At 44.0% G+C, this 16,538-nt stretch overlaps 1 protein-coding gene across 1 annotated transcript; it reads left to right on the top strand.

Annotated features, from left to right (window-relative positions):
- The first annotated feature begins 944 nt into the window (after positions 1 to 944).
- On the top strand, positions 945 to 12,892 carry foxk2a (forkhead box K2a). The gene is made up of 9 exons (XM_028566999.1): positions 945 to 1,424; positions 3,125 to 3,319; positions 3,497 to 3,638; positions 3,889 to 4,035; positions 5,098 to 5,291; positions 5,388 to 5,590; positions 5,837 to 6,094; positions 6,199 to 6,381; positions 12,208 to 12,892. The coding sequence occupies exons 1-9, from the start codon at positions 1,129 to 1,131 to the stop codon at positions 12,426 to 12,428; spliced, it is 1,839 nt and encodes a 612-aa protein (XP_028422800.1). The 5' UTR covers positions 945 to 1,128; the 3' UTR covers positions 12,429 to 12,892.
- The last annotated feature ends 3,646 nt before the right edge of the window (positions 12,893 to 16,538 follow it).

Here is a 16,538-nt window from a genome sequence, read left to right on the forward strand (position 1 = left end):
TGGTCCGGACCGAGACCACCTCTTTTTATCGGACCCAAATTTGGTCGTTTTATCCGGACCGCGGTCCGAGGGAGGTTTCACACCTGTAATTTTGGTTCGGATCAAACTAAAAAGTCCGAAAGTCCGGACCAAACAAGGTATGTGTGAAAACGCCCTAAGTTACCTTCTGCAGCTTGTGTGTTAGCGCCACCCTGTGGTGTTCAGAGGACGAGACACTGTAGTACTACACGCTGTTGGAAATAACAGATTCACATTTTATTTTAATTTAATGTAGCTCATTCATTTAGAAGGTAAACAGTCAGTTCCACAGTCAGTTTTTAATGGACACCCTGCAGCCAATCAGAATTGAGTATTCACCCAGGCCATGGTATACCTTTTTTTAATTGCACTATATGTTTGTACCTTGTCTTGTATCTTGTTCTGTACCTGTTATTGTATTTTGTTGTTTGCACCTATGTTCATTTGTTTATTCTTTATTTTTGCACCAGGACCAGGGAAAGACAGTTTTATTCCTCTATAGACAATAAAGGCTCTCATATCTCTTCTCTTATTATATCCGTTTTGTGTTTAGAGTGGTTTCTGTTGCCCCCAAGTGGCCAGAAAAATCTGTGATTGTGGGTTTAAGGATTGCAAAACACAACATTCTGGGCACTGTAGAAAGGCATTGTCTATGTGTCTATGGGCCCCTCCCCACATCCACAACTATTCCCGCCTCCTTGAAATCACTGCGCCGGTTTTTCCATCTCTCCATCCATCTGAGTGTCAGCCTGCAGTGCAACCAAGCTCGTTTCTACGAATATTTGTATTATTGTTGTCATTGGTAAACACCACACATCTGCATACCCAGATCGGCTTCCCATTGGTTCAACGGATTGTCTGTCACAGTACTTCCGTCCGTTTGGCCGGTTTTGATTGGACGACGCTCCTCTCTTTTTCCTCTTCTTCGCGGCGGTGGGTCGGAGCCGCTGTGTCCCCGGTCTGGCACGTTCCTAGCCAAATTCTCCACGGTGTAAAATTGGATCCCCCCTTTTTCACGAAACCAAAAATATTCCCCCTTCAGTTCCCTGCAACCGCTTATACGTTTCCGCGCAAAACACACCTCCAAATCTCCAGCAGATACTTCTGAAGATGGCGGTGGTAAGCGGTATGTCGGGGTCGGCTGTAGCCCGGCTGGAGGGCCGAGAATTCGAGTATCTGATGAAGAAAAGGTCGGTGACCATCGGCCGGAACTCCTCGCAGGGTTCGGTGGACGTCAGCATGGGCCACTCCAGCTTCATCTCCCGGCGGCACCTTGAGATATTCACTGCGGGGGAAGATGGCCCCGGCACAGGGGAATTCTATCTCCGATGCCTCGGAAAAAACGGGGTGTTTGTCGATGGGGTGTTCCAGAGAAGAGGGGCGCCCCCCCTCCAGCTTCCACGAATGTAAGATTGATGTGGCCAGTTTGTTTGCTCTGGTGGAATGTGCCGATTTGTGGGTTCATGTGTTGTTGTTGTGTTGTCCCGCAGTGATGTTGCACGTGTTGTGTCAAGTAACACCGGTCAGATGCGTGCTGCGCGTTTGAATGGCGATAACGTCACGAAATGTCCATGCCAAATGTGTCAGTTTGCCGTTGACCATTGCCAAACACAACACACCCTTTTTTTACTTGATCCACGACCTTGTGGCAATCGTTTGGTGATCTGGTTAATTCGGCATACATATAGTCCACTAATTCTTTTTAATTCAAGTTTTATTTATAGTGTCAAATCCTAACAGGAGTTATCTCAGTGTACTTTACAGATAGAGTAGGTGTAGAACACACTGTGATTTACACACAATTCCTCCAAGCAAGCATCAGTACACCGTTGTCGTGTTTGTTTTTTTTAGATCTCCCTGGTGTTCCATGCATGCCGAATTGCAGAGTGGTCCCTAACTATTCATAACGGTCTCTAATACATATTCCCCAATGTATGTGTTTACTCCTAGCAAAATAAGAAACATTAAAATGGCCGAATGTAACAGAGTTTGGTTTGAGTTCCTCTCAAACCCAGAGAGCTACTGCTGCTGTCCCACATAGCATGCTAGCAACACATGCTAATTTGTAAAACTTGTGCTTGTACAGGTAATGTTTCTGACCTGCTGCACCACCGGCTGCAGCACATGTTACTTACCATAAGAGAGAGGTTATGAATAAATGCTATGTACACAATGTTTACGTGTGATGTTGAGGTTAGTGCTGTAGTTATTTGGATCAGGCTCAATGTCAACTTGGCCTCATGTAGCTTGTCGGTGTGTTTACACTGTTCAGCTTGTTCTCTTCTTCCAGTTGTAAAACCCCCAAACTCATGTCAAATAGTTGTTGTGGTAACTCACATTTGGCATTTAATCGTCATAAATATTTAGGTAGGATATGCTGAATGTTGTCACCACGCCAAAGTAGTAATTCATTGGAAGGTGTCAGCAACTGGTCCAAATATACCCTATTAAAAATAAATGAGACATGTTAGACATGATCTGTTACATAATGGTCATGGTGGACGTCCATATTTAAACTGTGGGGCTGATAGACCTCCTTGTTGCCAGGCAGGAGGCTTGTTTGTCCATCTGTACAACGACATTGTAATAAGCATTATGTTTCCCACTTAGTTAATCGGTATTCAAATGTTGACAAATGTAATCATAGCAGTGTTTCCCCCAGTGTTTAGCAAGCCTGGTGGGAGTTGCCCCCCATCTGGCCTAAGCCACTGGGAATTATTTTTTTTATATATTTTACACATTTTTTAAACTACAGTTACAGTGGGACAGCTTGGTTGGAAAGTTGAACGTAGTCCTACTGTATTTTCAAATCTCCAGTCAGCTTTTAATTAATGTGTAGGGTCCTGTGGAATCTGTCTTATAGCTTTTTTTAAATTCTCAATTTCGCGATTCTGTCCATGATTCTGTTATCACAGAAAATATTGGGCTCTACATTAATGCTGCCATCAGTCTGTGTCTGGCCCTAGCCGTGCCCTCATGAAAAACAAAAAAAAAGACTCTTGCCACCTGGCTAAACGACTTTTCTTGGGGGGGAACCCTGCATAGTCATTTAAATGCAAATGTGTTGACATTAAACGCACAATTTTTGTTTGTCTTTGGTTCCCAGGTGTTGTTTGCGGTTCCCCAGCACAAGTATAAAGATCACGTTCACAGCCCTGTCCAGTGACAAGAAGGAGCCAAGGAACGTGCCGGAATCACCGGTTAAGCCCGTCCAACCCCAAATTTCCCCACTGACCATCAACATTCCTGACAACATTGCCCACCTCATGAGCCCACTGCCTTCACCTACTGGCACCATAAGGTGAGAGTGGCTTTGTTTGAGTTGTGTGCAATGTTCAAAACACTTTATTTAAGGGTACAATAATAACACTGTCCAAAGTTTGTCATTGAAGTGGTTGTCGGGTCATTGTTCCAGACATGTATGCAGAATTACACACGTGTTTTTTTTTTTTTTTTTTTTTTTAAATCAATTTCTCAGTGCGGCAAACTCCTGTCCGTCAAGTCCACGGGGGGCGGGGCTCTCCAGCTACAGGACAGGCCGTGTTCTGGCCTCTGACCTCATAGGAGACAACTCCCAATCAGAAAACGACAAAGAGGCCTCAGGTGAAGACAGCCCAAAGGTGAGAGTGGGGCAGTCTAAAGCATAGAACTGGGCAATGAAAATGTGACATCCCTGGTTACTCATTGAAGTCTAAAAAATTGCCCAATGCTCACAACAACATAGACTTTGGAGTACAGAACCTGGTTGAACTTTGCCAAGTCTGAGTTTGTGTGAGGAAAACCTGAGCTTACCTTGTATTTCATTAATGAAACACATTTTAATCCCCAATAGCTCATCCATTAAACCTTTTTTTTTTTTCTTTTCCACAGGATGACTCCAAACCTCCGTATTCATATGCACAACTAATAGTCCAAGCTATCACCATGGCCCCGGATAAACAGCTAACGCTGAATGGAATATACACCCACATCACCAAGAACTACCCCTACTACAGAACAGCCGACAAAGGCTGGCAGGTCAGAGTCTTCGCTACGTGCTACCATTGCTTACACTTGCAGTAGTTTTATAGTAATACATGAATCAGGGCTGCATGATCAGTTGTCATGTGTCATTGTAAATGCAAAAAAGCTGAGGCACTTTTCAAACATGGGGATTTGCTGCTTTGCTCAGTTTTTTTCATATAACTGTAAATTGAATACCTGGCGGGTTAATTTGAAGATGTCCCCCTGCTTCTGGAAATGAGAAGCAGTGCAATGCTGACTAGAGTCTCTGCCTACAGGGACACCAGTGGGACAGCTGTCTCCTGAATGGGTCCAACATGTAGAGTAGACCTGCGTCATGAAACTTACCATCTTATGTCCAGTCCAGAGTTCAACAAACAAACATTGTGGGGATTCATCAATGAACAACAAAATATAGAAATTCAGTTCAGTTTTTTTCCCCCAACAAGTAAACCCTCTTCCCTAACAAATGAATAAAGGATCCAAAGTTCTCTGTTTTCTACAGAAAGCATTAATGCCTGTCCCCCCGATAGAATCTTTTTTTTTACTGAATATTGCACAATAACAATCAGCGGCCGATCAGTCGGGGCATCCCAATTGAATGTTTTAAAATTAAAGCACTCAATTACTTGGCTACTTCACATTTCCAACAATGTCAACAAAAAGGGACCATTGCTAAGCTGGTAAAGGTACCGTTGAATTTTTCTTCTCTCACGGGTGGAGCACACGAAGCACTGGACACATTGTGCTAGCGTCTCTGCAAAACCTGTTTATCTAACCATACTTTCTTTAAATAATGAGACCATAAGACCTGCGCAGTCCCGCTGCTCCTTCCACCAAACCACAAAGCCATGGGAATATTCTAAGACTGTATGAGACCACTGTATGTTTATTTAGCATTTCTATGCAACGTGACGCTATTTTTGTTCTCTTTTGACAAATTTCTCCTAAAGGAGACCATAAAGGTTATCTTATCACTATATAACACAAATGATGTAACACTCCCATCATTTCAAAGAATTGTACAGCTTTAGTAACGCTCTGTGTGTGTCTTGTGTATGTATTGGCGTTTTTTAGAACTCGATCCGCCACAACCTGTCCCTGAACCGCTACTTTATCAAAGTGGCCCGCTCTCAGGAGGAGCCGGGCAAAGGCTCCTTCTGGAGGATCGACCCCGCCTCGGAGGGGAAGTTGGTAGAACAAGCGTTCAGGAAGCGGCGGCCGCGGGGAGTGCCCTGCTTCAGGACCCCTGTGGGGCCGCTCTCCTCCAGGTAGAGAACACTGTCACCCAGAAACAAGTGTGTTACTTCAGTTTGTGGGGCAACAACATGTGTCAATAATCAACCTTCTTTCTTCTCCTGTCCCAGGAGCGCTCCGGCATCTCCCAGCCACACAGGGGCGCTGTCTGCCCACTCCAGTGGGGTCCAGACCCCAGACAGCCTGTCCAGAGAGGGCTCCCCGGTCCCCATAGAGCCAGAGCCAACCCCACCGCCAGCCCCCGCCCAAACCACTACAGCCCAGCCCAAACTCGCTGTCATCCAAGAGGCCCGCTTTGCACAGAACTCCCCTGGTAAAGCACACCCCTCCCCAAGATTCTGTCCTCAGGACAAAAAGGACATTTTTGTCATTTCTTTGTGTTTTAACTCTGAGGTAAAACTGGAGAAAAAAAAATTGCCAACGCTGCTCACTTTGTTCCCTCTTGTTTTGTGATGGCGTGCAGTATTTCTGTGCCTCTGTCCTTTGTGACAGTGGTGAATGGCAGTAGAGTAAGGGGTTTGTCAGTAACCTGTATCCCCCCCCCCCCCCCTTCTGATAGGCTCCCCCCTCAACAACCAGCCGGTATTGATCGCCGTGCAGCGCCAGATGCCTCAAACGACCATGAAGCCTGTGACCTACGCCGTGGCGTCGCCCGCCATTGTAACAACCTCCGTTAGCTCCGCCCCCGTCATGCAGACAGTGCACGTCGTCCACCAGATCCCAACCGTCACCATGGCAGCTGTTGGCGGCCAGCCCGCTGTGACAGTGGGCCCGGAACCTCAGGAGAATGGAGGTGGCGAGCACCAAGAGATCAAGCGTGAGACGTGTTGTTATTTCTAGCAGTCTTCCCCCGCCCCGCCCCCTGTAGTCAGGAAGCATTGTGTTGAGACTGTCTGTGTGTGTGTTTCTCCCCGTGTGCAGTCCCATCCATCACGGCCTCGTCGCTAGGCGGAGTCAGCCGCATCATCCAGAGCTCTGCGGCCACCCCGCTGACCACGGTAACCATCGTGCAACAAGCCCCGCTCGGCCAGCACCAGCTCCCCATAAAGGCCATCACACAGAACGGGACCCACCTCGTCCCCATCAGTACTGCTGCTAGCACAGGTGACACATGCGCACACACACACACACACACTAGACACTAGTGGTGCACGATATATCGACTCAGTATCGTTTTTGCAATATCAAAAATGTCCCAAAAAGTATGCAATATTCTGTTTATTCTATGGAGAGATGTGCCGGTGGCTGTGTGTTGTGATCAATTTAGAGCCTGCTTATTTCATTGGCCAGTCGCCCTGTCACATGGCACACTTCGACTGCGTGAGTGAAGTGGGAGATAGAGACAGCAACCGAAGCGTGAACCAAGAAGCGAAAGGACAGAAAGATAGAGTGTGAACTGCAAAGCGAGTGTGTGGAGCGAAAGGAAAGAAGAGACAGACTAGAGCATGAGTGTGGCTCAGGGAGACTACATAACTTTGGTGTTTTTATATATGTTAAAGACTATCAAAATTAGGGCTGGGTGATATGGTTGAAAACTGTATCACGATATAAGTTTTTCATATTGGTCAATATCGATAATTATTGATATTTTTTATGACCTATTTAAAATAAGGACCAGGAGAAAAATATATTAAATTTAAACATTTTTATTTTAAACTTAACCCTGCTCTGATTATAATCCCCTCAGTAATAAAAGCAGAAATGTCAACACAACCATGGAAAACACTAAAATAATTAAAATGTAAACAGGTCTAAAATCACAATGAACACTTAACAATTATCTCTTAACATTAAGGTGCAAAATTAAAGAATAAGTAAGAAATGCTTAATAAAGTGTCATAAAATAGTGCAAAGTGTTAGCTAAATATAAGAAACCTGAGAAAGAACTATTTTCTGCAGGTTTAGTGCTAGGTTGGTAACCTGGCTTCTGGACAGTGCTCAGCATGTCTGCCTTGTTATTTCTTTGTAGCGTTTAGTAAGGCGCTGATGCAGAGTACCTCTCCATGGTGGTCTGCTGCTTGTAGTGTTTAGTAAGGCGCTGATGCAGAGTACCTCTCCATGGTGGTCTGCTGCTTGTAGTGTTTAGTAAGGCGCTGATGCAGAGTACCTCTCCATGGTGGTCTGCTGCTTGTAGTGTTTAGTAATGTGCTGATGCAGAGTACCTCTCCATGGTGGTCTGCTGCTTGTAGTGTTTAGTAAGGCGCTGATGCAGAGTACCTCTCCATGGTGGTCTGCTGCTTGTAGTGTTTAGTAATGTGCTGATGCAGAGTACCTCTCCATGGTGGTCTGCTGCTTGTAGTGTTTAGTAAGGCGCTGATGCAGAGTACCTCTCCATGGTGGTCTGCTGCTTGTAGTGTTTAGTAATGTGCTGATGCAGAGTACCTCTCCATGGTGGTCTGCTGCTTGTAGTGTTTAGTAAGACGCTGATGCAGAGTACCTCTCCATGGTGGTCTGCTGCTTGTGGCGTTTAGTAAGGCGCTGATGCAGAGTACCTCTCCATGGTGGTCTGCTGCTTGTAGCGTTTAGTAAGGCGCTGATGCAGAGTACCTCTCCATGGTGGTCTGCTGCTTGTAGCGTTTAGTAAGGCGCTGATGCAGAGTACCTCTCCATGGTGGTCTGCTGCTTGTAGCGTTTAGTAAGGCACTGATGCAGAGTACCTCTCCATGGTGGTCTGCTGCTTGTAGCGTTTAGTAAGGTGCTGATGCAGAGTACCTCTCCATGGTGGTCTGCTGCTTGTAGCGTTTAGTAAGGCGCTGATGCAGAGTACCTCTCCATGGTGGTCTGCTGCTTGTGCCGTGTGGCAGCTGTAGATGTTGTTGGATGTTGATGGCGAATACGGCTGTGCTCCAAAGTGTGAGCGCAGCTAAAGTGGTAAAACAAGTTTATGGTATTACCAGTGTTGGTCTGATTTATTATTGGTCTGACTACGGTCAGACTTATAAAATCCCCAAAACTGCCATACTGACTTTTCCTGTTTTATCAACGATTTCCTCGCTCGCTGCGGCACTCACTTTCCACTTATCACTCCACGCTGGTTCTGTTATTGAAGAACACGAGACGGCGATGTGGCGCAACCAAACATGATACTGTTACATGATTGGCTGTTAGAGTGTCACTCCCCACGTTGCTAGGTTGCCAGAGAGTGAGGGCCTTTGTTCATGCAACCAAACTTGATTCACAACCTCTGGTTTCTTCTGATGAAGAAAAACAAGTTATCGAACGTTTTATCGACCGCGTTTTCTATTGATATTGATTATGTGTCTATCGCGATACATATCGTTATCGTTTTATCGCCCAGCCCTAATCGAAATGAGTATCGATGTCGTAATATTCATGCTCAATATCGCAATATCACATTTTGTCTATGTTGTGCAACCCTAACACACACACAAACCAGTGTTTCCCACACATAGACTAATTTGTGGCGGTGCGCCATACAATCTCTCATACACACAAAGATACACACACACACACACACACACACACACACACACACACACACACACACACATCCCCTCCCCTCCGTGCACACAGCGTCTGTCTCCATCAAAACGAGAGAAGACAGCTGGCGAAATTCACAAGTTCCCGAAAGGTTGGTATCTCTTGAACACCTTTACACAATCGCACATTTAAAAAGTGCTATAAAAATATTTTATATTCTGAATACAATGTTGTCAGTGTGTTAATGTTGGACTCCCGACCCGACTCTTAGCAAACAAGCGATTGCGCCTGCTTAAGAAAGTTAACTAGTTGCAAGTTTGTGGTAAAATGCAGTTGGGCTGTCGAGGTCAAAACACTAGATGTAGCAGCTGTGAATCAAATAAATGTATTATAAATAATGTTATGTCATTTTTTTACTCTTACACTGAATGTTTGCTGCTTAAATCCAGAGGAGTATTAAAAAGTATTTTCCGCCTGAGGACCGGCCTGAACCGGAGGTGTCAGTCTGAAACAGAGCTGAAGAGTCCGACCAGTGTAATTAGTTATGTTATTAATTTGTTCATATTTTCAGGCTTCAACCAGTGCTGCTCAAGCAGAAAAACAGGGTCCCTGGGAGAGAAAGAGATTTGTTAGGCATTGAAGAAAGAGGAGGATAGCATCCAACAGCGTGTCCTCCTCAGTTTTTGATACTTGATTGTTACGAAAATAAGTATTTCAGCCACCCCCACAAATACTGCGTCTTATTTACAAAGACCGACAGTATTCTCTTCTTTACAGTTCCTCACAGACAATATGAAACATCGTGTTTCCTCCGTCACTGGACTGCAGCTCATGGCCGTGCACGTACACCTCCAGCCTGTTGGTCGCTATCCTGCACTCACACTGAATGTACATGTAGCAGCAACTGGCCCATGCACTGCTTTAGGGTCGTTTTTGTAATGTGTGTATTTGCTGAAGGATGTTTCGGCACTGACCCATGTGAGGGGTTAAGTCTTTGAAGGATCGTGTTCTTACAGTACATGCTGTAGCACACAGCACAGAAAAGGCAAAGTGGGGAAAACAAGCACTGTCAGTAAAGTGAGAGCATTATAATGTCATAAAAGCACAAGACAGAGGTCAAAGATCATTCCATAAACATATATATAAGCTATAAGAAGGGACTTTATACTTTTCTCTGCCACACATAAAACCGATTTTATTTTAGTTTAGCGATATTGGCTTGAACATTTTTTTTTATTAAGGGCTTAGTTGATGTTGTGATAAAGGTCTTAAACTACTTTCACAATGGTCTTTATAAAAGGTCTTAAAAGTCTTAAATTTGACGACCCACCCAGACAAAAATCAAGAAAAGATGACACGGTAACTACAATATTCCAGACCATTCAACAGAATAGTAACCAAACAGACAATAAACTATAAACATACACTCACCTAAACACCCTACTAATGCTGTGTTTGACCCCCTTTCGCCTTCAGAACTACCTTAATTCTTCGTGGCATTGATTCAACAAGGTGCTGGAAGCATTCTTTAGAAATCTTGGCCCATATTGAGAGGATAGCATCTTGTAGTTGATTTGTGCACATCCAGGGCACGAAGCTCCTTCCACCACATCCCAAAGATGTTCTATTGGGTTGAGATCTGGTGACTGTGGGGGCCATTTTAGTACAGTGAACTCACTGTCCTGTTCAAGAAACCAATTTGAAATGATTTGAGCTTTGTGACATGGTGCATTATCCTGCTGGAAGTAGCCATCAGAGGATGGGTACATGGTGGTCATAAACGGATGGACATGGTCAGAAACAATGCTCAGGTAGGCTGTGGCATTTAAACAATGCCCAATTGATTATAAGGGGCCTAAAGTGTGCCAAGAAAATATTCCCCACACCATTACACCACCACCAGCAGCCTGCCCAGTGGTAACAAGGCATCCATGTTCTCATTCTGTTTACGCCAAATTCTGACTCTACCATCTGAATGTCTCAACAGAAATCGAGACTCATCAGACCAGGCAACATTTTTACAGTCATCAACTGTCCAAATTTGGTGAGCTTGTGCAAATTGTAGCCTCATTTTCCTATTTTCAGTGGAGATGAATGGTACCCGGTGGGGTCTTCTGCTGGTGTAGCCCATCCGCCTCAAGGTTGTTTGTGTTGTGGCTTCACAAATGCTTTACTGCACACCTCGGTTCTAACGAGTGGTTATTTGAGTTAAGGTTGATCTTCTATCAGCTTGAATCAGTCGGCCCATTCTCCTCTGACCTCTAGCATCAACAAGGCATTTTCGCCCCCCAGGTCTGCCACATACTGGATGTTTTTCCTTTTCCAGACCATTCTTTGTAAATCCTAGAAATGGTTGTGCGTGAAAATCCCAGTAACTGAGCAGATTGTGAAATACTCAGACCGGCCCGTCTGGCACCAACAACTATGCCACGCTCAAAGTTGCTTAGATCCCCTTTCTTTCCCATTCTGACATCCAGTTTGGGGTTCAGGAGATTGTCTACACCTGGACGACACCCTCAAAATGCATTGAAGCAGCTGCCATGTGATTGGTTGATTTGATAATTGCAATAACGAGAAATCTTACAGGTGTTCTTAATAATCCTTTAGGTGAGTGTATGTATAAATGACAACACCATAAGCCTATCATACAGTCTCTCCCCAGCACAAAGCTTCTTAGGAGCCCTCCAGAAAGTTCAGGTACTTTCCCCATTTTCTAGTACAGACATCCAATCTGGCCAACTGTTTATATGACATTTTTTCAAACGACGCCACCCTAGCCATCTCACAAGCCCACTCCTGGATTGACGGCACCCCTTCATCCTTCCCTCCTCTTAAAATAATCTGTCTGGCTATCATTAAACTAGTCTGGACCCATCTTCTTATGTGCTGATCCATCCCGCTTAGAATTTACCCATCTCCCAGAACAAATCCTCTAGGGCTGAATGGAACCTGGGTCCCTGCAATCCAACATAGGTTATCATGTAACCTGGACCTTATCACAGGACCATAGGACATTAAGTCATTGGCTGTCCTCTGTCTTACATTACCAACAATTTGGTGTGTCTTTCAGAACAATTCTAAACAATCTGGAGGGAGTCCAATAGAAGCGATGCATCATCTTGAACTGGATGAGGCGCACCCTCACAGCGCGTGACCGTTTTAATAATCCTACAGATTCGGTCCCACTTCTCATCCAGTGTAATACTCAGATCCATAGGTGTAATTTACAGGGGGGATGTGGGGGTTTTAACCCCCCAATAATCAAAACTGGCCAGGGCAACCCACCCCATGAATCTATTATAATTTCCTTTTCATAAATGAAGACATTTGCACTATAAATGGATGCAGAAAGCCGACAAATTGTTGCAGAAAAAGTCACCAGAATGCAGAAAAAGAAGTGTTTGATGAACCCAAAGTTACGCCCTTGCTCAGATCCCTTTCCCATGTGTCGCTCCACATTGTTAACAACTCCTGTCTTCTTTCTACCAGCTGTTGCGAACCCTCTTCACCTCCTGGCGGCCCACGCCTCCGCCTCAGCCTCGCTCCCCACCAAGAGGCAGAACAGAGCGCTGCAGGAGCAACCCCAATCAAAGAGGGTGAAGACGGAGGGGGGGGACGGGAAAGCTGCTGCAGCCACCACCAACAATAACAACGGCACCACGGACCGAGCCGGAGAAGCAGGGGTCAGTGAACACATCGGTGACAAGTAGGTCTGCCTCCGGACCCCTGCTCTCCTGTACGCATTGAGCCTCACACCTCCCACACTGTCTCCGCCCACTCCCATCATCTACTCCAAGGTGCCAAAAACAGAAGAGCGACTGGGAAACACCTGTAGGGCTTACAGAATGTTAAAAAAAAACTTCGTCCTCAACCCCCCTCCCGATCCTCTTCTATATATTTAAGATCACCAAACGCGATGCAAAAACTAAAGACCAAATAAAAAAAAAATTAAAAAAAATGGAATCAAGAGTTGATGATGACTGTGAATCCCCGAAGCTTGAGACCCAGACGCCACAGAAGAAGAAGCACAGGAAGAAAGACAAAAAAAATATCCTGATTTCAAGAAAATCCAAAATGACTTTTTGGACAAGCGAGGAGTCCTGAAACTCTCCTAAAGATGGAACGGAGCCTCATCCTGGTAGCATTACAGACGAGCGCTTTTACTGTGTGTCGATAGACAAAAGCAACCAAGTGAAATCACCAGTAGTGTATTCCGCTAGAGGGAAATGTGTGTACGTACGTGTGGACATTCCCATCTTCGGCAGCTAGCCTCCATGTCGACCTACCTAACCCAGTCGTGAGTAGATATGCAGTATTCCGTTGTACAAGTGTATCTTTGGATCTCTTTTTGAGTGTTTCTCCGTTTCCCAAGGCACAGATACTATCTAGTAATAATTAAGATAACTAAAAGCTATAAGTGGGGTCCTTAAGAACATTGAAACATCCCAACATGATATTTTGGGAGCCCTCTTTCTGTTGTTTTTGTATGTGGACTCTTTGTTCAGTGAAATGAATGTAGTCTCCTTTTTTCCTTTTTAAAGAAAACACTATCTATGGAGTGGACGCTCTTTTTCTGCTCATTCATGCAAATGGAATTTCGTTATCACTGTTCATCTACAGATTAGTTTTTTTCATATTTTACAAATATCCTATGAGATAAAGTATATTCCCATGCGTATTTGACCATATACTTCATCAAGCTTGCATGTTACGGATCTAGAGACAATGTACTTGAGCAGATTATCTGAATATGGAACTGAAGAAAATTTCGACTGAATCTACGCTGTATGATTCTGACCAGTGCTGCACTTAACCCTCTTAGTTGTTTTATTTTTTTCTTCCCTTTTTTATGTAATTTTATTTGCTGTTTTTTCCCCGTCATCATGGGCTGTGTTTGTTACCTTTTTTGTGTTGAAGTTGGCAACTCTTGGCTTAATTATTTGATTCTGTTCAGGCTACTAACCAGTCTATTCAGATTGTATTCTATGTTACACGAGGAAAAACAAGTGATAGGTGTTTGTTCTGCTTCAGTGGGTAAATGCTTTATTTTATTTTTTTTTTTTTTTTTTTTTTATAAATTTATTTAAAACACATAACCTCTTAGTTTGTATTTCTTTGAGTAAAAGCCTTCTCTGCAGGGCAAAAGCAAACTCATCGGTCTGTGTTAACGATTATTTTGTTCTTTTTGTTTGAACGAGGAAAGAAGAGGCGACTTATCTAGGGCCGGGTATTGAATTCAACACGTTTTAGGCACCGACCGAATTGCCCCTAAAGTATCGAAAAATGCCTCGTCATTCTAGAGACACGCAGGAAAAACTGCGTTAACATCCACGTAACTCATTTCCTCACAGTGGGAGAAGTGGACAACATTAAATAACTGGTGGTTATATTATCTGTATAACAGCGGAGATATTAAATATCTAATTATCAAGACCAACCCTTTTTTATAACTTTGGGCTGGACGGGCGTGTCTATTTGATTGACAGCAGCCAGTAGCTAATTAGTTTTAGCTTTTCCTCTGTTAATGTTTGGTGGCTAAGCTAAGGTAAGGTGGAGGACGAGACGTGTTCATGTTTGTAAGTTAGATACGAAGGAGACTTTAACGTGAAGCTAACGTGGGCTGGGCTGTTAGCTGCTGTCTGCTCTGCCTCTGATACAACGCTGATGCTACTGCTTTATGCAAGATTTTGATTGGCTGCATTCTAATAAGGTCTGCGTTTATGTAGACGGAACTTTCACCACATTAATAGGCTAGGGGGCGCCATCGTGAAATCAAATTTAATTTCCTTCACGTGATTTTGTTGCTGGAGCAGACAAAAAAGCAATTTAATCTCAGTTGGACGTTTCGCGATTCAGAAAAAAGGTGGGCTGGGACTGCCTCCACATGTCTCTCACAGACCGTTCCCCAACTCATCCATTACAGACACACAAGTAACCGAGAAGCTCACACACAGAGGGAGAGGGACTTAATTCATTACTCCACTATATCTCTACATAGCTAATAGTTATTTGCTGTGATATTAAAGGTCCCATAGCATGAACATTTCACTTTGAGGTTTTTTAACATTAATAGGAGTTCCCCCAGCCTGTCTAAGGTCCCCCAGTGGCTAGAAATGGGGATAGTTGTGAACCGAGCCCTGGGTATCCTGCTCTGCCTTTGAGAAAAGGAAAGCTCAGATGAGCCGTTTTGGAATCTGTTTGTTATGAGGTCATAACAAGCAAGGGTACCTCCCCTTTCTCCGCTTTGCCCACCCAGAGAATTTGGCCAACCCATGAGAGAGAGACATCATGGCTTTTAAACGAGAAAAGTGGCAGTTGGTCAAGGCCACACCTCCACCCTCCACCTTGCTCCTCCCCTCTCTCCTCCTCAATAGCTACAGACACAGAAATGGCACATACTAAGGAAAGCTCATTGTGGGACTGGCTCTAGTGGCTGTAGTTGTGCACCAAAGCTGAATTTCGGGAAAGAGACTTCAGATACAGTATTAGGGGACCACTAAGGCCTATATAAAAGAGACTTCAAATACAGTATTAGGGGACCAATAAGGCCTATATAAAAGAGACTTCAGATACAGTATTAGGGGACCACTAAGGTCTATATAAAAGAGACTTCAGATACAGTATTAGGGGACCACTAAGGTCTATATAAAAGAGACTTCAGATACAGTATTAGGGGACCACTAAGGCCTATATAAAAGAGACTTCAGATACAGTATTAGGGGACCAATAAGGTCTATATAAAAGAGACTTCAGATACAGTATTAGGGGACCACTAAGGTCTATATAAAAGAGACTTCAGATACAGTATTAGGGGACCACTAAGGCCTATATAAAAGAGACTTCAGATACAGTATTAGGGGACCAATAAGGTCTATATAAAAGAGACTTTAGATACAGTATTAGGGGACCACTAAGGTCTATATAAAAGAGACTTTAGATACAGTATTAGGGGACCACTAAGGTCTATATAAAAGAGACTTCAGATACAGTATTAGGGGACCACTAAGGTCTATATAAAAGAGACTTCAGATACAGTATTAGGGGACCACTAAGGTCTATATAAAAGCATCCAAAGAGCACCATGTCATGGGAACTTTTATAGATCTGAAAGATCTGAATGTCAAGTACAGCCAATCTTTGAAGGAACACGCTGACTTATTGGGGCTTTATCTTATTCACCGTATCCCCCAGAGTTAGATAAGTCCATACATAACATTCTCATCTCTGTGCATGTCGTAACTCTGTGTGACAGCACCCACCGCTAGCCTAGCACAGATCCTGGAGGTAACTGGCTCCATCTAGCCTAATGCTCCCAATAAGTGACAAAATAACGCCAACATTTTCCTATTTACATGTGATTTGTATAGTCAGTGTGTACAAAAAACAAGGTCAACTGTATACAAACTGGGAACTATATTCTCAGAAGGCGAAGCACTGCTACTTGGGCGGAGTGATTAGCGCAACACCTGAAAACCACTGTTGTTACTCTCTGCTCCTCACCACGGGGCTTCTCAGGTGCTGCGAGCAAATCACTCCGCCCAAGTAGCAGAAACGTAACTTCTTTTATTTTAACCCGGACCCTATTTTCCTATGTTTTTGTGTAGGTGACTAATGGAACAACAATCTTTGACATTGGTCCGGCATTAAGAAAGACCGCTGCTGTCAGAGAAACAAGCTACAATAGATAATTAATAGGGCAATTGTGCAGCTTGTATTTATGTTCAAAAAAGTTGTTTTGCCACTGACAGGCTCAGATTATATTAAGTGTCTGACAAAATTATGTAAAGGATTTCTAAGGGAGGTCAACCTCTGTTAAAGAG

This window comes from Perca flavescens, chromosome 21 (assembly GCF_004354835.1).
Source record: "Perca flavescens isolate YP-PL-M2 chromosome 21, PFLA_1.0, whole genome shotgun sequence".
NCBI classification, from domain to species: domain Eukaryota; kingdom Metazoa; phylum Chordata; class Actinopteri; order Perciformes; family Percidae; genus Perca; species Perca flavescens.

What these genes read in the sequence shown, in the direction of transcription:
- foxk2a (XM_028566999.1), top strand. Translation starts at nt 1,129, where the DNA reads ATGGCGGTGGTAAGCGGTATGTCGGGGTCGGCTGTAGCCCGGCTGGAG. An exon ending in GTGGGGCCGCTCTCCTCCAG is followed by an intron (nt 5,292 to 5,387) that starts GTAGAGAACACT and finishes CTCCTGTCCCAG; the next exon opens with GAGCGCTCCGGCATCTCCCA. An exon ending in CGAGCACCAAGAGATCAAGC is followed by an intron (nt 6,095 to 6,198) that starts GTGAGACGTGTT and finishes CCCCGTGTGCAG; the next exon opens with TCCCATCCATCACGGCCTCG.